This window comes from Heterodontus francisci, chromosome 24 (genome assembly GCF_036365525.1).
Source record: "Heterodontus francisci isolate sHetFra1 chromosome 24, sHetFra1.hap1, whole genome shotgun sequence".
Classification (NCBI taxonomy): Eukaryota; Metazoa; Chordata; class Chondrichthyes; order Heterodontiformes; family Heterodontidae; genus Heterodontus; species Heterodontus francisci.
Window position 1 is genome coordinate 35,557,757 of NC_090394.1, and position 27,169 is coordinate 35,584,925.

At 45.2% G+C, this 27,169-nt stretch overlaps 1 protein-coding gene across 2 annotated transcripts in view; it reads right to left on the bottom strand.

The window, feature by feature from the left end:
* Nucleotides 1-27,154, bottom strand: part of ints1 (integrator complex subunit 1) — a 111,925-nt gene extending 84,771 nt beyond the window's left edge. The window contains exons 1-13 of one of the 2 annotated variants that reach the window (XM_068055879.1): nucleotides 27,061-27,154; nucleotides 25,712-25,814; nucleotides 24,426-24,707; nucleotides 20,555-20,751; nucleotides 19,415-19,552; nucleotides 14,973-15,132; nucleotides 9,914-10,022; nucleotides 8,760-8,946; nucleotides 7,003-7,148; nucleotides 5,737-5,878; nucleotides 4,715-4,891; nucleotides 3,573-3,681; nucleotides 195-315 (exon numbers count right to left, since the gene is read on the bottom strand). In XM_068055879.1, the coding sequence (XP_067911980.1) occupies nucleotides 195-315; nucleotides 3,573-3,681; nucleotides 4,715-4,891; nucleotides 5,737-5,878; nucleotides 7,003-7,148; nucleotides 8,760-8,946; nucleotides 9,914-10,022; nucleotides 14,973-15,132; nucleotides 19,415-19,552; nucleotides 20,555-20,751; nucleotides 24,426-24,707; nucleotides 25,712-25,766 (1,823 nt within the window). In that variant the 5' untranslated portion in view covers nucleotides 25,767-25,814; nucleotides 27,061-27,154. Of the gene's footprint in view, nucleotides 1-194; nucleotides 316-3,572; nucleotides 3,682-4,714; nucleotides 4,892-5,736; nucleotides 5,879-7,002; nucleotides 7,149-8,759; nucleotides 8,947-9,913; nucleotides 10,023-14,972; nucleotides 15,133-19,414; nucleotides 19,553-20,554; nucleotides 20,752-24,425; nucleotides 24,708-25,711; nucleotides 25,815-27,038 lie in introns of both variants that reach the window. The other variant, XM_068055880.1, reaches the window with a different exon arrangement.
* Nucleotides 27,155-27,169: the final 15 nt, after the last annotated feature.

Sequence of the window (27,169 nt, forward strand, 5' to 3'; positions counted from 1 at the left end):
CAATAACATTTATCTGTGTTACACCATAAAGTCTCCCCATTTACCCAGGAAGGAATCACATCGCCTGGGTCAAATGCTGACATTAAAGGCAAATGTGCTGACTGTGCAGTTCCAATGAAGTAGCCCAGTTGGGACGGGGTTTGCCTGGTCCTACACACAACAATGATGTCAGTCCCCAAAACCCAGCCACGTACCAATGGATGTAATCCTTAGGATTCAGCTTGCAGATAGTTGGAACCACTGTGTGCAGCCACCACACAGCATCTCGCTGGATGGTTGCAATCTGAGTCTGAAATGCACGGAGTCCTTCCAGGTCTTCAATCCAGGAAGAGTGGAGAGAGACAGAGATTCAAACACACAAAAGACAAGTATATTTCACACATTGACTATATTTCTCAAAGCCATTAAGAACATAAGAAATAAGAGCAGGAGTAGGCTAAATAGCCCCTCGAGCCTGCTCCGCCATTCAATAAGATCATGGCTGGACCTCTACATTAACTCCACATCCCCGGATTAAAATCCACATTAATACCAAAACTGCTCATTTGTATTTGAATCTGCAGGATGAACTGTACTAAACAATCAAGGGTAAACAGTATATGTCAAAGCAAATCTTCCAATCATTTGGTTGTGGTGCCCAAACGACCATAACTAATATCAGCTGACTCGAGCATAGGTAGACCCTGGGACTTTCTTGGCCTGTATATCGAAATTCCATATTGGGGGCAGTATAGGAACAGAAATTGGCCATTCAGCTCCACCTCATGGTGACGAACAAGCAGATCAGATTTATAACCTCTTCAGCACGAGGGCACTATGGTACAAAAGTTATAAAATAAGCAAAGATATCAAGAGCACAAGTAATTGAAGGGGGTTGGCAGATAACAGGTAATATGCCGCTCTGTATTTAATGTGCAGAGTATAATACAGTAGCGTTCATCATCACTTCTAGTTCTGTACAGGCTTGTGGCAGCAACATGATTCCATTTATTGTATTAATAGAGAGTTGTTAACACTGGATCCCCCATAGGAGCATGAAATTTAATGGCAGTTAATTCACACTGCTGTCGGGGGACTGAACAACTTTAATAAGGAAAATGCTGTCAGATTAATACAGCCTGCTTAATTTAAAGGTACACCTGTAAACATGTGTCTCTAAGCTTTTATCTTTGTGAACTACTTAGGAGAAATTCCATGGAGCTTTGCTGGCCCTATATAAACTCTAAAGTCCTATTAATCTGCATATATCTCAAGTTGCTAATACTAATTGATTCAAAGAACTTGCATTTATATAACACCTTCCACAATCTCAGGATGCTCCAAAGGGCTTCACAGCCAATGAAATACTTTTCCGAAATGTAGTCACTGTTGTAACGTAGGAAACGCAGCAGCCAATTTCTGCACAGCAAGTTCAACCAGATAATCTTTCTTTAAGGTTTTGGTTGAGGGATAAATAAGGGTCATGAGACTCGGGAGAACTCCCCTGCTCTCCTTTGAAATACTGCAACAGGATCTTCAACATCACGGTTTGTCCAACATATGGCCCGCGCGCCAGAGTCCGGTCTGCCAAAGGTTTCAATCCGGCCCGTGGATCCTCCGTGACTGACAGCAGGCTGCCCGGGCGGGGTGAACACTGATTGGTGATTCACAGCACAGGCGTGCTGGGATCGGCTGCCGCTGCTGTTTATACGCAGTTCAGGGAGTGAGCGATTCAGTGGCTGCTGGGGAGAGGGAGAGGGAGAGAGAGACCGAGGGGAGAGCTGAAAATGGGGCAGCACATAGACAGAGGTGGGAGTGGGGCAGTGCCGAGGGAGGAGATAAATAGAGAGTCAGATTTCTGTACAAACGCGAAAAGTTAAAATTCCCACCTAATAGTTGAGAGGTAAAGTGGCTGAGAAGATTGGTGCCTGTTAGAGATCTACCAGACCTTCATTTCCAGTTTCACTGGGCATTTTAATGGTGAGAATGACACCAGGGTCACTGCTGATTTTAGGGAGGCCAATTAGTGAAGCACACTGGCCCTCCAGTTTCTCCCCTCTCTTGCCTCCACCTCCACTCTGCGATTTTCAAGGCCCTGGTCTTGAGTGATTTTGGCATGTGAACTGTGAACACTAGACAGGAGTACCAGTGCAGCATGGTGCTCTGCAGCTTCAGGAACGTTGTCTGGCCGGGACACCAACAGAGACCTCGGGCAGGGGGCGGTGGCCGACAGCTGCTCACAATGCATTTGCGTAGCCAGGAGAAATCTCACTCCTTTGAGCTGAGTGAATAAAGTCACCAATGATGGGCAGGATAGACATCTTCAAATAATTGGGGGGGAGGAAAGGACAAGGTTGGGGGGGGGGGGGGGGGAAACGACACGGGGGGAGGGGGGGGGAAGAGAAGAGGGGGGGGGAACGAGGGGTGGGAGCGAGAGGGGGCAACGAGAGGGAGAGGAGGTGGGGGGGGGGGAGGTAGGGGGTGGGGGGGGACAGAGGGACTGGGGGGGGGGGGGGTTCAGAGAGGGTGGGGCGGGACAGAGAGTGAGGATGACACAGAGGGGAGAACACAGGGAGAGACAGAGATACAGATCACTCCTGACAGATGGATATCTATCCAGAATACTCCACATCGCTACATCAAGTGTGCAGGCAGAGATTGACTACTGTTGCAAGCAAAAACAATGCCAGCTATGTCACTAAATCAGTTTTCAATATAGTGACAAGAAAGTGAATCAATAAATTAGCCTTCTCATTTAAAGCTTCTTCACAAAAATGCACATTTGTTGTTTTTATTAGTAGGATAAACTTTTAATGCCCCTGGGTTGAGCAAAAACCGTAATGTGGCCCTCCGCCCGAAAAGTTTGGACAACCCCTGTTCTGTATCCACTCGAGAGGGCAAATGGGACCTCAGTTTCATGTCTCATCCAAAGACGGCATCCTCAGATAGTTCAAAACTCCTCCAGTTCTGCGCCTAGATTATGTATTCAAGTCTCCAGAGTGCAACTTGAACCTACAACTTTCCGATTCAGGAGGAGTGATCGCACTAAGCCATTTTTTTTCTTTAATAGACTTATTAAGTGCAAATAGACCAAATTACCTGCGCCTCATCAGACAGACTGCCGGGGCTCAAAATCCAGATAAAGGCCATTAAAAAAATGTTCATCTGGTTATTCAACCCATTTTTGAAAGAGTTAAGTAGCACAGCCTTAATGCTTTTTGCTGTCCTCCACCCCACCACCCCCATTCATTTTCAACCTTGAAGTCAGTAAGAACATAGCCTTTTGGAACACCCTCAAAAATAATTTCTACTGCAGCATTGATCAACATCATTAAAACAGATTAACTTGTCATTATTTCATTGCTGTTTGTGGAAATTCGTCGTGTAAAAATTGGCTGCCATGTTTCCTACACTTCAAAAAGTACTTCATTGGCTGTAAAGTGTCCCGAGGTTGTGAAAGGCACTATATCAATGCATTCTTCCATTAACAGCTTCTGCATAAGATAGTGTGTACTTGATTTGTCCAACTGCACAGTTCTGAAAAACAGCTGCCCAATTCCCATCACTTTCCCAATAAACATGATGGTCCTTACTCTTCTTCTCGCCTTTGTCCCAAGCAAGCCCTGCTTCCTTCACTTGAGCTGTAATCCCCAGCATCATCGACAGAGTCAGCAAGTCCGTTACCTGGATGACAAAACGCTCCTACACGACCAAGAAAGAATGTCAGAATGCCAAGCTGCACAATGCATTCGTCATTATTTATGCAAGAGGACAGAGGAACACCAAATCAATGAGCTGACGGATTTCCTGCTTATAGCTAGCATTCAGCAGTCACTTCTGCACTAATTTGTTCTATGTTCATTTCACTCTGTAGACTCCTGGGCCATAAACCCCGAGCTCAGGAAGGCCATGATTATAGGTGAATACAGACTCTCCCACAGTCTCTGGCAATGACACTCCATGATAGGATGAAGGCAATTCATCAAATGTGTCAAGGAAGAGGTGTTGTCAATTCTGCCCTTCCATTGGCCACCCACCTAGCTGCTGCTTGTGGGGCTGTGCCAATCAACCCACTTAAGATGTGTCTGTTGCCCCACCATAATCCTGCTGATCTAAATCATGAAACCTTAAGCCTCTAACCAGACAGGAATCCTGCTGATGACTGTTGCTACATTGCCAAATTGTCTGCGCCAACACTGGTGCATAACTCTGGAGTTTTTACGGAAATCAGTCAACAAAAAAAGTTTATTTTGAAAAAAGGAATCACCAAATGTCTCAGTTAACAAATTCACTGCCTGGTGTGATACTGAGCCACACGTAGGAACTCAGGAGCAGGCCATACAGCCTCTCGAGCCTGTTCCGCTATTCAATGAGATCAGGAAGATTGCACATCTTTACTGACTTAGCCAAGGGGCCAGAGAGACAGTATGGCTGATCTTAGCAGATGGGCGGGTTGGAGGCAATCTGTCAGGGTGGCTGCTTTTGGCTCCTATGTGAAGAATGGCAACTTGGGTGAGTTTTGAGAGGAATGCCATGGAACCATATGGTAGCACGTGTACTATCACAAAGGAGGAAAGGAAAGAAAAAATTCTAATAAACAGAAGGCTATTTATTTCTGCAGTGCTGGGGTCCTACTGAGTGATTTTCCCCCAACAGAAAGACTCAGAGCACAGTTAGCTCCCATTTAATATTAACCCTGTATACTTCATGCACACACCTACAAACCAGTGCCCACCTTAAACTCCATTTCTAAATATGTCTGCTCCTTCCGCTCCTGCATCAGACCTAGACAGAAGGACGGGAAGTTGATCTCGTGTTTGGTCTGTTTAATAATTTCCCGTAGCAGTGCTCGAGATGCACGAAGGTAATCGTCCTTATTGGTGAGTAGGTCCTGGAACACCATGGCAAGGTACTGATAGAAAGAAGCACAAAGAGACAGATAACAACCCAACTCCCTCACAAAACTCTGCAGGCAAATCACATGCAGCCCTCCACTGAGCAGCTAACACATACAAAGTTATGGAACAGTTCAAACTGCTGGTGGCGCAGTCTACTCTCTGAGCCAGACAAGTAAGAAGTGTCAAGTTCAATCTCTGATCAGTCAGCTGATCTCTGCAAAGGTGGCTATAGCTAGTCGTAGTGAGGTGGGATTTGAGTTGCGAGGGAAGAGGACAGGACACCAGATAAAGGCACATGGATTGTTTAATTCCTTGTATTTTTGTTTAGCTTCTATATGAATTACACGAGCGTCCTCACACCCCTCTTCATCTAATCCTATCAACATTTCCTTCCATTCCTTTCTCCCTCGTGTTTATCTAGCTTTCTGTTAAATGCATCTATGCTATTTGCCTCAACAACTCTATGTGGCAATGAGTCCCACATTGTAACCATTCTCTAGGAATGCTAGATGAGCACCTCGTATCCATCTGATGTTGCGAAGAAATGAGTAGCACAATCAGTGGCAGCTCATTATGACCAGTCCACAGGCCATTTGCTTAACAAAAGGCAAAGTGCTCGCCAGTTCTTGGGGCTATTGCTCTCAAACTGGTTGCTGAAGGAAAGTCATTCATCCTCCGACTGTTTCCACCCTCCTACCCGCCGTGGGTTGAATTGGCACAACTGTTTATAGAACTGCACAGTCAGTGCATGACTAGTTTTTTGCTTTGGCATACATTTCTGTGCCTAACGTTTACTATGTGTGAACCGCCCGATCCAACGGGATTGACTGTATGCAGTGCAGGTGCACACAGGACTCACCTTGGGGGCCAATTCAGAGTTGTGTTGCAGCACTGTGTAGAGGACCTGCATGTTGTTTGGGTTCCGCGCATTTGACAGCTCGTTAAAAATCACAAACTTCACCAGCGTCCCCAGGTTATCCCGGTGAGTGTTCAGCAATTCCCTAGGACCAAATCACAGGAGAAAAGCTTTACAACAAGGCTTTTGTATTATTATATATATTCCAAATGTAACAAATGATCTAGATGCACTGCTTGAAAGGGTGGTGAAAACAGATTCAGTAATAACTTTCAAAAAGGAATGGGATAAATACACAATGAGTAAAAAAAAATGCAATGCTATGGGGAAAGAGCAGGGAAGTTAGACTAACTAGATAGTTCTTCCAAAGAGCTGGCACAGGCAGGATGGGCAGTATGGCCTCCTTCAGAGCTGTATGATTCTATGATTGGGTATTCACGTTCATATATCAACATTAATCTGTACTTGAAAATTATTCATTAGTCTGATTGAATATAGTCTGAGTCCTCACACACATTTCAAATATCAACGGCAATCTGTGCAGGTACTGGTCGGTGCAGTGGATAGTGCACTGCCCTGTCTACTCTAACCTGGACTCAAATTCAGCCCAAAAGGACCACACAAAAGCATCCCCTATCAGTTGTTGTAAGGAATTCTTACTGGACTTGCACTCCCCACTTGGGAGTTACCATCCAAAGGCATAACTAAGATCAGACAGTTACTGTGTATAGAATCACCAGCGTGTTGGAAGATTGGGATATTACCCTGACCTCTGCACACACAGTAGCCATCCAGCAGCTACAACTAGTCTAGCTGTTCACTGACCACCCAAGCATATTGCTGGCTGCATGATTCTTCATCAATTAGAGTAGAAGTAAAGGCTCTGGGAGTACTTGGGGTGTGTAAAAAATACCGTGTGTTATATAAAATGTGCAGCACAGAAATAGGCCATTGGAGCCAACTGGTCTATGCCGGTGTTAATGTTACACATGAGTTTCCTCCCACCCTACTTCATCCAATCCTATTAGCATATCCTTCTATTTCTTTCTCCCTCATGTACTTATAGAGCTTTCCCTTAAATGCATCATTACAACGGAGTTTCTCCTGAATTCCCTATTGGATTTATTAGCAATTATCTTTTATCTATGACACCCTAATTGTGGGCTGGAATCATCTTCTCAACATCTAGGATTATTTCCCTTCGGCCTCCATATCCTGTCTGACTTCCTAGGCACAGTTAACAGGGTAGCTGGTGGTTCAGTTACTCACTTTATGCACAACATGTAATGATTCAGCAACACTTTGGGCTTCAGGCGGATTTTGATGAGATTTGACATAACCTCCATGTCCTCTGTCCCATGTGTAGAGCAGTTAGTGCAGACTGACATCAGTAGGTCCTGAGCTGGACGTGTCAGCTATCAGACAGACAGAAAGCGAACAGTTACACGCGGACATGGTGAGATGCCCATTCAAACTGAGATATGCAAAGCACACCAATGAGATTAAAATCTCCCCTTTCACAAACTATGGTAGGTTCAGTAGTAAATCTAAAGATTACTAAGGCAGAACAAGTTTGAATTAAATTTGGGTGACGAGAAGGAAGAAAGAAAAACAGATTGGTAAACCATTGCACATACACACTGCCACCTACAGAGCCTTCTTATTAAAAAAAAGAGCTTCACTATTTCACATACATCTCATCATTCTTTCGATATCGAAGAGGACAACAACCACCAGAATTTATGTAGTGTCTCTAATGTAGAAAAACATCCCAAGTCACTTCACAGGAGAGCTATCAGACAAAATCTGATACCAAGCTATGTTAAAGAGATATTAAGATAGGTGACTAAAGGCTTGGTCAAAGAGATGGGTTTTAAGGAGCATCTTAAAAAGGAGAAAGTAGTAGCAGGGTTTAGGGAGGGAATTCCAGAGCTTAGGGCTCAGACAGTGGAAGGCATGGTCAATTAAATTCAGGAATTTGCAAGGGACCAGAATTGGAGGAGCGCAGATATCTCGGAGGGTTGTAAGACTGGAGGCGCTTTCAGAGTTGGGGAGGAACGAGGCCATGGAGGGATTTGAAAACATGGATGAGAATTTTAAAACCGAGGCGTTGAAGATCATTTGACTGGTCATCAAAGAGCTCACTGCAAAGACTTATCTTTTGCTCTAATTAAAAAACAGAAAATGCTGGAAATACTCAGCGGGTCTGGCAGCATCTGCGGAGAGAAAAACAGAGTAAACCTGAAACATCAACTCTGTTTCTCTTTCCACAGATGCTGCCAGACCTGCTGTGTATTTCCAGCATTTTCTGTTCTTATTTCAGATTTCCAGCATCTGCAGTATTTTGCTTTCCTATCTTTTGCTCGATATGAGTGGCTACAGTTTGAACACAAGGTTGGGAATCTTCCGGTTCCGGGGGGACTGCCTCAGTCTGCATTTTATAATTAGCATCAGCAATGCGACGGGTCCCATAATAGGATGCGCCTTCACAGATAGATTTTCATCATGTTTTCTTATCTTGAGCAAGTTGTCCCACTTATGAACATTTATTTTGCATTGCTTCAGAGTCACACTTAAGCAATTTTTATATCTCTTATAATACATATTAAATTTTCTGCTGATTCAAAGAGTTTTCATTTGAAATTCTGATGCACTCTTCATTCAGTTCCTAGTATACAGATGGCATTACAGCATATAACTACTATAGGGTCTAGAAGACATTGCCTCTGCACCTTATTGACTATATCTAGGGGAGGGGTGGGGGAATACAATGAGAAAAAAAAATATTTAAAAATTATTTTTGTTGCATAAGGTAGTGCTTGGAGATTGGTCAAACATGGTCACAGTTTCTTTCACAACATTCCTTCACTGAAGGGAAATTGAGGTCCAAAGTGGGAGGGGCCATTTTAGAGTTCAAAGAAGTTATCTCCCATTCAATATTCACGTTCAATAAAGCAAAGTTCCTTTAACTAATTTCCCACATCAACCCCTAACCCTCGATTCCATTTCACTCAATGACCTCCCACCTTTGGGTTCTGCAACCACATTTCCAGCCGTTGAACGGTCATCAGACGGACTTCTTTATAGCCACAGGTGGCAGTGAGCAGCCTCAGCAGGTTCCGCGAGACGTTATCCATGGGCTGGCGGCGGTTGAGCTGATCGCGGAGCATGTCAATTACATAATCTTCCACACTCTCAGCCAGGTCCTCGTACCTACAGACAAAGACTCAGACATAAAAAAGGAACCCATTTCAGAATAAACACTTGTTTATACAGGAGGGAGGTAGAGAAAGGGATAGCGAAGTAGAGTGGAGGGAGGGGGAGGGGGAAAAAAAAAGAGTGGTGTGGTATTGCTGCAACATTGAGAAGGGGGCCAACTTTATGCGTCTTTGTTTCATGCAAGCAAGAACCAAGCTCTTGCTTGGTCCTTCCATATTTTTCAAAAGCTTTTACTGCAAAAAGGACTGCCGAGGCCTACAGGCTTGTAGGTTTCACAGAAAAAAAACTAATGTAATAGCAGAACATAGTCCCCCAAAACACCAATTAAAAACCCCAGGTGTGACTTATTCCATCACCATGAAGCAGTAGCAACTAATTAGAAACAGGCAGAGTCACAGAATGTGATTCCCCATAGCAACTGCAAAAATAAAATTCTCAGGAGTCCAATGAAATAAAACTAGAATCTAATCTGTAATGATTATGAAAATGGATTTTTGATGTATAAAAGAAAATTACACACAGACGAATAATCAATTCTCTAAAACCAGGCCCTCAAAGCATTCTCCATAATTCAGAAAAATGAATATTACAGACAGTCCATAATTGTCAGGCCACTTTCATTTCTCCACTCTCATAAATGGTTTACACTTTCGCATCCAAGAAGTTCAAGTGGCAGCCTAGGTCCCAATCTGGGGCTCTTGGACTTTTTACGGGTAGTGTACATGGCAAACAAACCTTTATAGACTCATTGTATTGTTTGCATGCACCCCTCAGGCTATGGAATGACATGACCTGCTGCTCAAGATATATTTCTGTCACTGGACTTAATGCTGTGTGCAAGCAATTCACTAGGTCCTTCTGCATTTCAGAGCTTCAGGCTCTTCTCCACCATGGTTCACTTCTTCCCTTGCTGCCTGTACCTTTCCATGCCTTCCATAAGAGTAACACAAAGAGCTCTTACCTGGGCATCACCTGACCTGACTCTACGTCTGGACTTAGTTTTTCTTCTGCAATAAGCAGCTCGGTCTGATTATCGTCGTCATCTGGTGTGGATGGATGTGGACTCCCACCTAAAGGATAGTCAGTGTAAGAAGAGTGGCTGCCACAACACACTGCACAATTTTAGGGGTAATAATTATAAAATAGTCACTAATAAATCCAATCAATAATTCAGGAGAAACCTCTTTACCAAGAGAGTGGTTAGAATGTGGAACTCACTACCATGTAGAGTGCTTAAGGCAAATAGCATTGATGCATTTAAGGGGAAGCTAGATTACCTGCACCCGCTTCACCCTCCCTTCCCCCTCCCCCTTTTCCACCACCCCCCTTCCCCTTCCCTGCTCCACCCTCTCAACTCACCCCCTCACAACCCCGTCCCAGCCCCCCACTCACACCATCTTCCCCCGGCACCACCTTCCCCTGCAACCCCCCTCATCCCCTTACAGCCCCCTTCCCAGCTCCCCCTCGCACCCCCCTCCCTCCACCGGCATCATCCTACACCTGTGTAGGGGCCCTAACAACCCCACTGCCTTGTGGGCGTCTCGGGAGAGACCAAGGCTAAGGGAGTAAACCCTAACAGAAAATCCGCAGCAGAACCCCGTAGGCGGTCATGTGTCACCTTTGGCATGTTTCCGGCAGTTCCTGCAGCCATACCGGTGCCAAATGTCGTGCACTGCACTCCTTTGGACCCCACCATAAAGGCCGAGAGGGGGGTTTTGACGACTGGGCAACTCTCAACCTCCATAAATTCGCCCAGGCATGCGCCATGGAGAGGTCACTCCATAGTTGCCTCACAGCGACTGAAACAACACGGAAGGCAGCAGTTACGGGTTATAAGTCCAGATAAATTGGCGTAGAAACTGGGCGCCACGGGTTGCCTTTGTCGGTGGGAGAGGTCATCGCACCTCATTGGACAGCTACCGCCCGCCTCAAACCGGGCAGCCCCCAGTCACTAAGGTTCTGTCCCGCCACAGTCTACCTGCTTCAATGCGTGCTTGGAGCTCAGGGTCATTGCCCGAAAGGTGGACTGATACACCGCACCAAACAACACAAAAAAAGGAAAGAAGGTACCAGCCCTTCGCTTTGCAAGCTGGAATGTCAGAACTGTGTGTCCTGGCCTGTCGGAAGACCTTACACAAATCAACGATTCTCGGAAGACCGCCATCATTAACAACGAGCTCAGTAGACTCAATGTAGACATTGCAGCACTTCAGGAGACACGCCTCCCCGCGAGTGGCTCTCTAGCAGAGCAAGACTACACCTTCTTCTGGCAGGGCAGGGATCCTGAAGAACCAAGACAGCATGGAGTGGGCTTCGCCATCAGAAACTCCTTGCTCAGCATGATAGAGCCTCCCTCAAATGGCTTGGAACGCATAGTGTCCATCCGACTGCTCACCACCTCTGGCCCAGTACACCTACTCAGCATCTATGCTCCAACACTCTGCTCCCCACTTGAAGCTAAAGATCAGTTCTACGAGGAACTCCATAACATCATTAGCAGCATCCCCAACACCGAACACCTATTCCTGCTGGGGGACTTTAATGCCAGGGTTGGGGCTGACCATGACTCATGGCTCTCCTGCCTTGGGCGCTATGGCATTGGAAGGATGAATGAGAACGGGCAGAGACTGCTTGAGTTGTGTACCTATCATAACCTCTGCATCACCAACTCGTTCTTTCACACTAAACCCTGTCACCAGGTTTCATGGAGGCATCCAAGATCGCGTTGTTGGCACCAGCTAGACCTCATTGTCACAAGGCGAGCCGCCTTAAACAGTGTTCAAATCACACGCAGCTGCCACAGTGCGGACTGCGACACCGACCACTCCCTGGTGTGCAGCAAGGTTAGACCGAGACCAAAGAAGTTGCATCATTCCAAGCAGAAGGGCCACCCGCGCATCAACACGAGCAGAATTTCTCACCCACAGCTGTTACAAAAATTTCTAAATTCACTTGTGTCAGCCCTTCAAAACACTCCCACAGGGGATGCTGAGACCAAGTGGGCCCACATCAGAGACGACATCTATGAGTCAGCTTTGACCACCTACGGCAAAAGTGCGAGGAGAAATGCAGACTGGTTTCAATCTCATAATTAAGAGCTGGAACCTGTCATAGCCACTAAGCGCATTGCACTGTTGAACTACAAGAAAGCCCCCAGCGAGTTAACATTCGTAGCACTTAAAGCAGCCAGAAGCACTGCACAAAGAACAGACACGCGCTGCGCAAACGACTACTGGCAACACCTATGCAGTCATATTCAGCTGGCCTCAGACACCGGAAACATCAGAGGAATGTATGATGGCATTAAGAGAACTCTTGGGCCAACCATCAAGAAGATCGCCCCCCTCAAATCTAAATCAGGGGACATAATCACCGACCAACGCAAACAAATGGACCGCTGGGTTCAGCACGACCTAGAACTGTACTCCAGGGAGAATGTTGTCACTGAGACTGCCCTCAACGCAGCCCAGCCTCTACCAGTCATGGATGAGCTGGATGTACAGCCAACCAAATCGGAACTCAGTGATGCCATTGATTCTCTAGCCAGCGGAAAAGCCCCTGAGAAGGACAGCATTACCCCTGAAATAATCAAGAGTGCCAAGCCTGCTATACTCTCAGCACTACATGAACTGCTATGCCTGTGCTGGGACGAGGGAGCAGTACCACAGGACATGCGCGATGCCAATATCATCACCCTCTATAAAAACAAAGGTGACCGAGGTGACTGCAACAACTACCATGGAATCTCCCTGCTCAGCATAGTGGGGAAAGTCTTTGCTCGAGTCGCTCTAAACAGGCTCCAAAAGCTGGCCGAGCGCGTCTACCCTGAGGCACAGTGTGGCTTTCAAGCAGAGAGATCGACCATTGACATGCTGTTCTCCCTTCGTCAGATACAGGAGAAATGCCGCGAACAACAGACGCCCCTCTACATTGCTTTCATTGATCTCACCAAAGCCTTTGACCTCGTCAGCAGACGTGGTCTCTTCAGACTACCAGAAAAGATTGGATGCTCACCAAAGCTACTATGTATCATCACCTCATTCCATGACAATATGAAAGGCACAATTCAACATGGTGGCTCCTCATCAGAGCCCTTTCCTATCCTGAGTGGCGTGAAACAGGGCTGTGTTCTCGCACCCACACTTTTTGGGATTTTCTTCTCCCTACTGCTTTCACATGCGTTCAAGTCCTCGGAAGAAGGAATTTTCCTCCACACAAGATCAGGGGGCAGGTTGTTCAACCTTGCCCATCTCAGAGCGAAGTCCAAAGTATGGAAAGTCCTCATCAGGGAACTCCTCTTTGCTGACGATGCTGCTTTAACATCTCACACTGAAGAGTGCCTGCAGAATCTCATCGACAGGTTTGCGGCTGCCTGCAATGAATTTTGCCTAACCATCAGCCTCAAGAAAACGAACATCATGGGGCAAGACGTCAGAAATGCTCCATCCATCAATATTGGCAACCACACTCTGGAAGTGGTTCAAGAGTTCACCTACCTAGGCTCAACTATCACCAGTAACCTGTCTCTAGATGCAGAAATCAACAAGCGCATGGGAAAGGCTTCCACTGCTATGTCCAGACTGGCCAAGAGTGTGTGGGAAAATGGCGCACTGACACGGAACACAAAAGTCCGAGTGTATCAAGCCTGTGTCCTCAGTACCTTGCTCTATGGCAGCGAGGCCTGGACAACGTATGTCAGCCAAGAGGACGTCTCAATTCATTCCATCTTCGCTGCCTCCGGAGAATACTTGGCATCAGGTGGCAGGACCGTATCTCCAACACAGAAGTCCTCGAGGCGGCCAACATCCCCAGCTTATACACACTACTGAGTCAGCGGCGCTTGAGATGGCTTGGCCATGTGAGCCGCATGGAAGATGGCAGGATCCCCAAAGACACATTGTACAGCGAGCTCGCCACTGGTATCAGACCCACCAGCCGTCCATGTCTCCTCTTTAAAGATGTCTGCAAACGCGACATGAAATCCTGTGACATTGATCACAAGTCATGGGAGTCAGTTGCCAGCGTTCGCCAGAGCTGGCGGACAGCCATAAAGGTGGGGCTAAAGTGTGGCGAGTCGAAGAGACTTAGCAGTTGGCAGGAAAAAAGACAGAGGCGCAAGGGAAGAGCCAACTGTGTAACAGCCCCAACAATCAAATTTTTCTGCAGCACCTGTGGAAGCGTCTGTCACTCTAGAATTGGCCTTTCTAGCCACTCCAGGTGCTGCTCCACACACCACCTCCAGGCGCTTACCCATTGTCTCTCGAGATAAGGAGGCCAAAGAAGAGATAAATACATTTTTGGAGAAAAGAACAGAAGGCTAATTGTTGATAGGGTGAGGTGAAGTAGGGTAGGAGGAGGCTCATGTGGAGCATAAACATCAGCACAGACCAGTTGGGTCAAATGGCTGCTTTCTGCACTATAAAAATTCAATGTAATTCTAATTGTATATATGTCTAACCACTCGGAGTGCCACTGAGCTATGCAGAGTGTGTTGGTGTCTGGCTTAATCCCTGGTCTGCGCCCAAGTTAACTGGTCTCAATCAGGGCACTAAAACTATCCTAGGCTTGGAATAAGATTAACTATCCACCAACTCCTGCTGAAAAACAAGTGGCCCTGGATGTTGGGAGATCAGGTATGGCCTCAGCACAGTGTGCCTCCCAAAATGACATTGAACAGCCGGCTAAATTCCTCCCTGTCACATACGTTAAGAAAGGTTCATTGGGCAAGGTATGAGTGGAGTTCCAGTGGAATCTTAAGGCAGCAAGCATTGCATAGTAAAGGAGGAAAACACTGAAGAAAATAAATTCTACCCTGAAAGTGGTTAGAATGTGGAATTTGCGATCACATGGAGTAGTTGATTCAAATATCATCGATGCATTTCAGGGAAAGCTAGATGAGCACATAAACTGTCAGGTGCTGATAGACCTGCTGCACATTTCCTGTTTTTATCTGAGTACTCATTTTTCCTTTCTACCCCATGACATTTACAATCCTGCAGTTTCATGCCCGCAGTCCTCACCTGCACTGAGGTCGCCACCAATTTTGCCCCCGTCTGCCTGCAGCAACATGCTTTTTGGGGGCATCTTTGTGCCAAACGCAGTCTGAATGTTCTCAACAAATGTCTTACACTGGGGACTGTCCACCCAGATACGTTCCCCAAGTGAGTCCTCGATGTATACCTGCAAAAAAAAAAAAAGGGTGGCGGCAAATGTTTTAACATTGCTTCCAACAACTAGGCTAACGAGAGGAAAGAAACAGTTGCAGTAAAAAAAAACTGGGTACGGTATCATGATGGTTATGTTAGTGCACTAGTAATTCAGGGATCTGGTCTAATGATCCAGAGACATAAATCCATATCCCAGCAGTTGGGGAATGTAAATTCAGTTAACTAAATAAATCTGCAATAAAAAGCTAGTATCAGTAATGAGGTCCATGAGCGTATTAGAGTGTCGTAAAAACCCATCTGGTACACTAATGTCCTTCACGGAAGGAGATCTGCCATCCTTCTCTGGTCTGGCCACAGCAATGCGGTTGACTCTTAACTGCTCCCTGAAATGGCTTAGCAAGCCACTCAGTTGTATCAATCCTCCATACAAAACTAAATTAATAAAACTAGACAGACCACTTGACATTGGCTTAGGCACCAAACAAGGCAAAGGCACAACCAGCCCAGTCAACCCTGCAAAGTCCTCCTTACTAACACGTGGGGACTTGTGCCAAAATTGAGAAAGCTGTCCCACAAACTAGTCAAGCAACATCCTGGCGTAGTCACAATCACTGAATCATACCTTTCAGCCAATGTCCTAGACTCCTCCATCACCATCCCTGGGAGTGTCTTACCCCAGCGACAGGACAAACCCAGCAGAGGTGACAGCACAGTGGCATACATTCGGAAAAATCAGTACTCAAATAAAAACAGGAAATGTGCAGCAGATCCATCAACACTTGACAGTTTACATGCTCATCTAGCTTTCCCTGAAATGCATCTATGGCATCGGTGGAATACATTGTGGCCCCTGGGACTCCACAACCCATGAAGTTTCATGGCATCAGGTCAAACATGGGCAAGGAAACCTCCGGCTGATTACCACCCACCACCCTCCCTCAACTGATGAATCAGTATTCCTCCACGTTGAACACAACTTAGAAGAGGCATTGAAGGTAGCAAGGGCACAAAATATACTCTGGGTGGGGGACTTTGATGCTCATCAAGAGTGGCTCGGAAGTGCCATATTGACTGAGCTGACTGAGTCCTCTAGGACATAGCTGCCAAACTGGGCCTGCAGCTGGTGGTGAGAGATCGAACATGAGGGAAAATCCTAGTTAACCTCTTCCTCACCAATCAACCTGTCACAGGTGCATCTATCCATGACCATATCAGTAGGAGTGACCAACACAGTCCTTGTGGAGACAAAGTCCTATCTGCACACTGAGAATACCCAGCTTCTTGTTATGTGGCACTATTATCGTGCTAAATGGGATAGATTCAGATCAAATACAGCAACTCAAAACTGGGAACATAGGAACAGGAATAGGCCATTAAGTCCCACAAGCCTGTTCCACAATTCAATGAGATCATGGCTGATCTGCAACCTAACTCCATATACCCAATTTTGCCCTAGATTCCTTAATACTTTAGGTTAACAAAAATCGATCAATCTCAGTTTTAATTTTAACAATTGATCTAGCACCAATTGACATTCACGAAAGAGTTTTCCAAATTTCTACCACCCTTTGCGTGTAAATGTGTGTCTTAATTTCACTCCTGAGATGTCTGGCTCTAATTTTTAGACTATGCCCCCTAGTCCTAGAATCCCCAACCAGTGGAAATAGTTTCTCCCAATCTACCCTATCTGTTTGCCTTAATGTCTTGAAAACTTCAATCAAATCACCATTTAATCTTCTAAATTATAGGCAATACAACCCTAGATGGTGTAATCTCCCCTCATAATTTAACCCTTGAAGTCCAGGTATCATTCTGGTAAATCTACCCCACACTATCTCAAAGACCAATATCCTTCCTAAGGTGTAGTGTCCAGAACTGTTCACAGTACTCCAAGGGGCTTTGTATAGCTAAAGCATGACTTCTATCCCCTTGTCGTCTAATCCTCTAGATAATAAGGCCAGCATTCGATTAGCCTTTTTCATTATTTTCTACACCTGTTCATAACATTTTAATGACCTATGTACCTGGAACCCCCATGTCTCTTTGGACCTCCACTTTCTAGCTTTTCACCACTTAGAAAGTACCCTGGTGTTCTGATGAAAAGTCACAAACCTGAAACGTTAACTCTGCTTCTCTCTCCACAGATGCTGCCAGACCTGCTGAGTATCTCCAGCACTTTCTGTTTTTATTACTCTGGTTCTATCCTTTTTGGTCCAAAGTGAATGGCCTCATATTTGCCTACACTGAAATCCATTTGCCATAGTTTTTCCCATTCACTTAATATACCTATTATTTCTACCCATTTTTTTTGTAACATTACACTTCCAAATACACTGCTTACAATGCTACCTTATCTTTGCGTCATCAGCAAATTTGGATATGTGGCTTTCTATATTATTTTGGTTATTAATAAATATGGTGAATAGTTGAAACCTCAACACAGATTCTTGCAGGGACATCACGAGTGACATTCTGCCAATTAGAGCACCCACCCATGAAGCGCTGTGGGCCATCAGCAGCAGCAGGATTGTATTCCACTGCAATTTGTAACCTTATAGCCTGGCATATCCTTCACTCTACCATTACCATCAAGACAGGGGACCAACCCTGGTTCAATGAGGAGTGTAGAAGAAGCAGCACCAAGTCTACCTAAAAATGAGATGCCAACCTGGTGAAGCTACAATATGGAACTACATGCATGCTAAACTGCAGGAGCAGCATGCTATAGACAAAGCTAAGTGATCCTGCAACCAATGGATCAGATCAAAGCTCCGCAGTCCTGCCACATCTAGTTCTGAATGGTGGTGGACAACAAAACAACTAACCAGAAGTGGAGGCTCCATAAACATCCCCATCTTCAATGATGGCAAAGCCCAACACCTGAGTGCAAAAGGCAAGGCTGAAACATTTGCAACCATCTTCAGTCAGAAGTACCAAGTGAATGATCCATCTCAGCCTCCTCCAGAGGTTCCCACCATCATAGATGCCAGTCTTCAGACAATTCGATTCACTTCACATTTTATCAAGAAATGGATGAATAAAGTAACGGCCCCAACAATAACCCAGCTGCAGTACTGAAGACATTATCGAACTAACCGTGCCCCAGAACTAGTCGCTCCCCTAGCCAAGCTGTTCCATATAGCTACAACACTGGCATCTACCCAACAAAGTATAAAATTGCCCAGGTATCTCCTGTCTACAAAAAGCAGCACATATCCAATGCCGTCAATTACAGCCCCATCAGTTTAGTCTCAATCACCAGCAAAATGATGGAAGATTTTGTCGACAGTGCTAGCAACCAGCACTTACTCACCAATAACCTACTCAATGACGCTCAGTTTGGGTTTCGCCAGGGCCACTCAGTTCCAGACCTCATTACAGCCTTGGTCCAAACATGGATAAAAGAGCCAAATTCCAGAGGTGAGGCTAGAGTGACTGCTTTTGACATCAAGGCAGCACTTGACTGTGTGTGGCACCAAGGAGCCCGAGCAAAATTGAAGGCAACGGGAATCAGGGGGGAAAACAGGTCAGAGGCTGGGTATTCTGTGGTCAGTAACCTACCTCCTGACTCCTCAAAGCCATTCCACCATCTACAAGGCACAAGTCAGGAGTTTGATAGAATACTCTCCACTTGCCTGGATGGGTGCAGCTCAAACAATACTCAAGAATCTCAACACCATCCAGGACAAAGCAGTCCGCTTGATTGGTACCCTATCCACCACCTTGAACATTCCTTCCCTCCATCACTGAAACTTCATGGCTGCAGTGCGTACGATTTACAAAGTGCACTATAGCAACTCGGCAAGGCTTCTTCAGCAGCACCTCACAAAGCAGCAACCTCTCCCACCTAGAAGAACAAGGGCAGCATACACATGGGAACATACCATCCTGATTATGAAATAGATCGTTGTTGCTTCAGTCACGGGATCATAATCCTGGAACACTCTACTTAACAATGCTGTGGGAATACCTACACTACACAGCCTTCAGCCATTCAAGGTGGCAGCTTACCACCACCTTCTCAAGGGCAATTAGGAATGAGCAATGAACGCTTTACCAGCAACACCAAAATTCCATGAACAAATTTTTTTTTTAATGATTTTGTCTACACTAATCACCACTTTCATAAGCAAAATAATTTAAACCCCTTCCCACCATAGGCAGCTGGTCTCCCACCCAGTAAGCAAATCTCAAAACCAAAGGGGAAGAAAATGAACACATTTATGACACAGCAGCACATTGAGGAGACAGCCCTACGCCATCACCAATGTATAATTTACTCTCCTTTGCCGTACCTTGACGAAGATTTCAGGCCAGTTCTCATCTTCCTCGTAAGCTGCCATGAGGAGATTACAAGCAAGCACTGACACTAAGCTGTTCCCTTTGGCTTTGAAATTAATGGAGGCATCTCGTCGAAGCAGACTGCACAAGGCCTAGTGGAAACAGACAATAAAAAGACCTGTCAGTTGGACATGGCTAATGCTCCTTTTCCTTCCAGTTTTCTTGCCACTCCTCTCCTTTCCTTTCCTAAAGAAGGAATGATAGGAGCTCGAGTGTCTAATAAAATTACATAGAATTTACAGGGCAGAAACAGGTCATTCAGCCCAACTGGTCTATGCTGTTGTTTTGCTGCACAAGAGTCTCCTCTCAGCCTACTTCATTACATGTATCTTCCAGATATCCTTCTATTCCTTTTTCCCTCATGAACTTAACTATTTTCCCTTAACTGGGATAGAAAAACAGCCCTGGTGACTTAGTGGCTAAATGTGCCTCTCAGTACATGCCATAGAGATCAGGAAGGCGCCAGATTTGATTCATGGACTGCTCTTAGCCAAGTCTGCAGTGTGGGTATTTCCTTGAAAGCAGCATTACAGGAGGTAAACTGAACTGTTCCTTTTCATAAAAAGGGACTAGATAATGTTGGCCATGACCAGCTATTTCACCTTGGCCAGAACAGTAGAATCAGAGGACATGGCCTGCACTTGTAGGGGGTTAAATTCAAAACTAATCTGCAGAAGCAATATTTTAGCGAGCGAGTAGTCAACAGGTTCCCCAGGGAGATGAGTTGAGCATTTGGTTTTGATTAATTCAAATGCAGATTAGATAGATTACTTTCAGGAAAGAATATTTTTGGGATGCAGAATATGAGTAATGTGAGACATGACATGTGGAATGTGTCGCAGGTTTAGGAAGAACAAGTGACTTTGGACCGAAGATTCCATAAGCTCTCTACCACTGGGGTTTTCCTCGTCTCATGTTTGAGTCTGTTGTAGACAAACTGATGGAGATCGATTGCTATGATTAGCCAACAACTCCATTATGGTTGTATCATTCAATTAGCAGGATGGTTGAAGGTGAACTGGATGGAGCTTGGTCTATTTCGTTCAGCAGTTCCCATATCTTCTCCAAGGTAACCCATACCCACCAACGCTTACCTCGATGACACCCTCTGTTGCAAAGACGTTAGGTTTGATTTTGGCCAAGTACATCAGGCTGAGAAACAGCGTAGTGTCTGGCTTCACCCGGTTAAGCTTCATCTGTTTAACTGCTCCACACAGCAGCCCCTCGATGCGGTCATCATTTCCGTCCAACTCCGCAGCCTCAATCTCATCCAGCAGCGTCGTTGGGGGAACTGTAGCAAAGGCAAACCGAAATCACTGGCAGTTCTGAACCAGAAGTCTTAGATAAATCTAGAATCCCACACCATGACGAGAGATGGGTGCCTTTCATCTTGTGTTTGCAAGATTTGCAGCCCAAGCTACCTCAAGGTAATCAGTCAGTCTATCCAGTAACTGAGCTATGCAGCCAGGAAGCACTGAATTCCTGTATCTTATAACTGGGGTCATAGGACAGCACTTCAGTGGAAACCATCCTAGTCCAATGACAACTGAAGCTAAGACTAGCACCCTTGCTGGTAGCAGCTAAAGAAGCACTAAAGAAGGAATGAAACTAGGGACATTCCTGGTTTACAGGGTTCAATTACTGACCGTGTAAATCCAATGACCCATCAGAGGAAGCCTACAAGGATAAATGGAACTTAAAAAGAATCAAAAGTAACCGTAATGTTTACCGTTCCAGTATCTCATCAATTGTATCAGGGTTTTCAAATTCCACTTTCAAAAAGGAAAATATTTAAAGGCTACAGGGATAGAACAGGGAAATGGGACGAACTGGTCGCTCTTTCGGAAAGATGGGCCAAATAGTCTCCTTCTGTGTTGTATGATTCCATGATTCATACAAGCTTCTCAGATGAACTACTTTTAAAAGCAACAAACCAGTGAAGTATATGTCAGTGTTATCGCTCAGCGCTGAATCATGAATTATTGCTCAAATTTGGTAATTAATATCACAACCTTTAATCCTTTAGCGTGACGGTTGTCGTACATCATGGATATCAAACACAATATATGCATTGGGCAAAAATAAAACAAACCTGTGCCCACAACAGACTTCATCTTATAAATTATAAAACAGAACGGATATATGGCCTGTAACTCATCACAAGTTTAGATAGTAAATCACTCAAATGTCACTACGGACATCAGGTGAATAATCACCTGAATGAATCACCACACTACAATCACAAGGTAAATTGAGTTTCTTTCTTTTTTTTTATATATATCAACAGAGTAGCCTTGAAGACCAAAACTCATGGTGTGGAATGCCCACAAGATTCAAAACAGCATTCATAGAATCACAGAATGGGTTCAGCACAGAAGGAAGCCATTCTGCCTGTTGTGTGCATGCCAGCTCTCTGCAAGAGGAATTTAGCTGGCCCCATTCCCCGGCCATTGCCCTGTAGCCCTGCATTTTTTTTCCCTTCAAGTGCTTATCCAAATCCCTTTTGAAAGCCATGATTGAATCTGCCTCCACACCAACCTTTCAAGGAGTGCAGTCAGATCCTAACCACTCGCTGCATTGTTCTTCTGCAAATTGCCTTAACTTTATATCTGCATTCTCTGGTTCTCAACCCTTCCGCCAATGGGAACAGTTTCTCTCTCCACCTACTCTGTCCAGACCCCTCATGACTTTGAGCACCTCTGTCAAATCTTCCCTCAACCTTCTCTTCTCTATGGAGAACAGCCCCAGCTTCTCAATCTATCCATGTAACTGAAGTCCCTCATCCCTGGAACCATTCTCGTAAATCTTTTCTGCACTCTCTCCAATGCTTTCACCTCCTTCCTAAAATGTGGTGCTCAGAATTGGACACAGCATTCCAATTGAGGCCGAACCAGTGGTTTATAAAGGCTCATCATAATTGCCTTGCTTTTGATTCTCTGCCTCTATTTATAAAGCCCAGAATCCCATATGCCTTTTTAACCATTTTTCAATCTGCCCTGTCACCTTCCAACAATTTGTGCACATACATCCCCAGCGTCGCTCTGTTCCTGCACCCCCTTTAGAATTGTACCCCTTATTTTATATTGCCTCTCCTCATTCTTCCTACCAAAATATATCACTTCGCACTTTTCTGTAAATTGCATCTCCTACATGTCTGCCCATTCCACCAGCCTGTCTATGTCCTCTTGAAGTCTATCAATATTCTCCTCACAGTTCTTAATACTTCCAAGTTTTACATCATCTGCAAATTTTGAAATTTTGCATTGCACGCCCAAGTCATTATTTTAGATCAAGAAAAGCAGTGGTCCTAGTACCAACCTCTCAGGAACGCCACTGTATACCTTGCTCCAGTCTGAAAAACAACCATTCGCCACTACTCTTGTCTCCTGTCACTCAGCCAACTTCATATCAGTGCTGCCACTGTCCCTTTATTCCATGGATTTTAACTATGCTGACGAGCCTTTTATGTGGTGCTATCAAACACCTTTCAGTAGTCCATCGACAGATCAACTGCATTATCTTCATCAAAAAACTCAATCAAGTTAGTTAAGTATGAATGGCTTTCAATATCTGTGCTGGCTTTCCTCACTTCATTCACACTTGTCCAAGTGACTGTTAATTTTTGTCTCTGATGATCGTTTCTAAAAGCTTTCCCATGACTGAGGTTAAACTGACTGGCCTGTAATTGCTAGGTTTATCCTTACACCCTTTTCTGAACAAGGGTGTAACATTTGCAATGTTCCAGTCATCTTGCACTGCCCCTGTGTCTAAGGAGGATTGGAAGATTGTGGCCAGTACCTCCACAATTTCCACCTTTATTTCCCTCCACATCCTCAGATGCATCGTATCCGCTCCTGGTGACTTATCAACTTTAAGTACAACAGCCTTTCTTGTACCTCTGCTTTATCAATTTTAGATCATCTAGTATCTAAACTACCTCCTCATTCACTATGACTTTGGTAGCATCCTCTTCCTTGGTAAAGATAGATGCATAGTGCTCATTTAGTACCTCAGCCTTGCCCTTTGCTTCCACATGTAGGTCTCTTTTTGAGTCCCTAATTGGCCCCAACCCTCCTCTTACTACCTTTTTATTATTTATATGCCTATACAAGGCTTTGTATTCACTTTTATGTTAGCTGCCAGTCTTCCCATACTCCCTTTACCCCTCTTATTTCCTATATCACTTCGCCTCTGAACTTTCTATATTCAGCCTGGTTCTCACTTGTATTATTAACCTGACATCTGTCATATTCCCCTTTTTCTGCTTCATCTTACTCTCTATCTCCTGCATCATCCAGGGAGCTCTGGCTTTGGTTGCCCTAACTTTCCCCTCGTGGGAATGTACCCGAACCATCTCCTCCTTAAAGGCGGCAATAGCCAATTTAAACCAAGCGATGATTGTTTTGTCAAATTTGTGCTTCAAAACCAAAAAATTGCATGTGGAAGGGACGACTGAGGAAGTTAAGGAATTCACCAGTTTGCCGTCCTACGAATGAGATATTTAACCCAGGCAGCTCCATGTGCCCTCTCGGGTGCATGTAAAAGATTCCTTAGCACTATTTCAAAGAACAGGGGAGCTCTCCCCGGTGTCCAGGCCAATATTTATTCCTCAGGTAACAGTACTAAAACTGATTACCAGGTCATTATCTCATTGCTCTTTGTGGGAACTTGGCTGACTGTTTCCTATATAACAACAGTGACTTCAGAAAGTGTTTTAGTTGGTGTAAAGTGCTTTGTGATGTCTTGAGCTTGTGAAAAGTATGCTATAAATGCAAGTTCTTTCTTTTTAGAAATTCTGGTAAAGAATTAGCTCAAGTTCAAAGAGTGCAAATCAATCTTGATTTCAACACAGTGAAAATGCCTGGAGAAGCAAGACTGTGTAGGACTGTGTTGCACTTAATCCCAAGCATTAGGACATGCAGACAAGTGCACACCATGCAATACTCCACAGCCTGCAACACTTACCTTCAATTGGTATGACAGATGGCTCTTTAATCGAAGGTGATATGGCCCGTTTCTCGGCGACTGCAGCCTCCGCCAAGCGCCCAAGCGCGCTCAGCGGTGGAGTGGAAGAAATCTTCGGACGTTTTGAGAGGCCAGAGGCAGAGGCCATGGCGGACGATCCCTCTCGTTTCCTATCGGACTGCATAACCGTCTGTGCTGGCTTCAGCAATGCTGCTGGCGCCTTGGTGTCAGAGGCCTGGCTCTTTGAACCCAGCGCTATAAAATCCCCAGGGGGTGGGTGACCTGAAGGAAAGAATATCAAACAATGCAAGGAAAACAGCAAGAGTTCAATGGAGATATGTGCAGAAAGAGGTTGCAGGGTGATCTTCCCGTCCATAAATCTTAATAGAGAATGAAATAGGACCAGGAAGCTTCATCTCTTCAAATTTAAAATTAGACCAATGACACCGGGAATAATCATGGAAAGCACATATGTGAGCAGCGGCTAAAGCAGATTAAAGAGGGTTTCACTAAAGCCTCCCTGAAAAAAATGTGACATCTCCACTGATTCGTGGGAATCTCTTGCCCGAGACCGCCCAAAATGGAGAAGAAGTATCCGCGAAGGTACCAGCCAGTTCAAACAACGTCGACATGCCGAGGCAGTGACCAAGTGCAAACAGCGAAAGGAACGTTTGGAAATTCGAGCATCCCATTCACTCAACAAACACCATCTGTCACACGTGTGGCAGAGTGCGTGGATCCAGAATTGGACTATTCAGTCACCTAAGGATCCACAACCCTGAAGTGGAAGAAAGTCATCTTCATTCCCACAGGACTGTGTAAGAAGAAGGATGATAATGGGGTATCCTATCACACTGTCCTTTCAACCAGCCCAAAACGGGTGAAAAATCTCATCTTTCTGCAGACTCTCTCAAAACTGACATTGAACTAACTCAATGGCAGAACAGGCTCAAAGTGTTGAGTGTCCTACTCCTGTTCCTACCTATGTGCAACAGGTGCAAGTGAAAAGTTCAGAGGCAGTCTAAACTCCAAGTTCCCATGGGTCCACAGCTTTAATGCTGCTCAATCTCTCAGCATAGATCACCCCACAGTTTGGAAACTGGCTCAGACAAAAGCCCAGGTCCAATTTTAAGGAGTTCATTATGAGAAACAATGAATGCTGGTGCACCCACTATGATCTGCTTCCAGGCAGCTCTCTTCAGTGACAAATGTAAGTACACTGAGCAATAACCTTTTGGCAAAAGAAAATACATAAACCTAAATAGTTTCTAAGAGGCCTCACTCACCACTGGGTTTGGCACTGCTGGGACGCCGGATTGCCACAGCTTTCGGCCGGTTCATCCTGACAAACTATCCTCGTTGCTGTGAATTGCATACAATTGTCCAAGCCTGTCAGCAACAAACACAAATATACAAAGATATTAAAAAGGAAAAATAAATTATAAGCATTGGAAAATCTGATATAAAATCATAAACTTTCAGGAGTCCATCAATATCTGGATAAGATGGTGCACGTTTTGGGAATGGACCTTTCATCAGAATTGTAGACCAACTGTCAGAACAGACTAGTATTAAGTATGCTTTACTAAGCATCTATGAATTCCTCTCAAACTGATTTATTTTAACACTGAACCTTGAAGATAGTTGCATAGTCAAACATCTGTTGTTTTAAACTGTACTTTATTTATTTATTTTATTTATTTAGAGATACAGCACTGAAACAGGCCCTTTGGCCCATCGAGTCTGTGCCGACCATCAACCACCTATTTATACTAATCCTACACTAATCCCATACTCCTACCACATCCCCACCTGTCCCTATATTTACCTACCACCTACCTATACTAGGGGCAATTTATAATGGCCAATTTACCTATCAACCTGCAAGTCTTTTGGCTGTGGGAGGAAACCGGAGTACCCGGAGGAAACCCACGCAGACACAGGGAGAACTTGCAAACTCCACACAGGCAGTACCCAGAATTGAACCCGGGTCGCTGGAGCTGTGAGGCTGCGGTGCCAACCACTGCGCCACCCCTTTATGCTGGCGTAGGGTCCGTACTTTTGCCTGATATCTGACTGCAGTGCAGGCTTATGTGGTGTCAGCTGTAGCTCAGTGGCAGCACAGTCCCCTTCCAAATCAGAAGATCATGGGTTCAAGTCTGACTCCAGAAATATGAGCATAAAATCCAGGCAGACACACCAGTACAGTAGTGAGGGAGTGCATACTGGTGGAAATGCTGCCTTTCCAAGGAGCTGTTAAATGGAGGTCCCACCTGCCCTCTCAGGTGAACTTGAAGGTTCCCACAACCACTATTTGGAAGAACAGGCGAGGTTCTCCCTGGAGCCAATTGACATTACTGGTGACTATTACATTACTGCTTGTGGGATCTTGCTGTACATAAATGGAGTACCGAGTTTCCTGCACCACAACAGTGACTACACTTCAAAAAAGCACTGCATTGGCTATCAAACACTTTGAGACGTCCTGAGGATGTGAAAGGCGCTATTAAAATGTAGGTCCCTCTCTTTAACCAAATTTCAGCGCTCTTGGAGCGGTGAACCCCTTCTCGGCAAAGGGCGGCCTTTATGCACAGTAAACGAAAGGCCCCTGACCTGCCTCCGGCTCTGTATCTACCTGCCGCGGCCGATCCTCCTCAGTCTTTCTCCAGATGCTGCGCGAAAACCTTTCCCCAAGACAAGCACACACAAGGAAACTTCCTCACCCGGAGCCGGTGCGCCGCGGA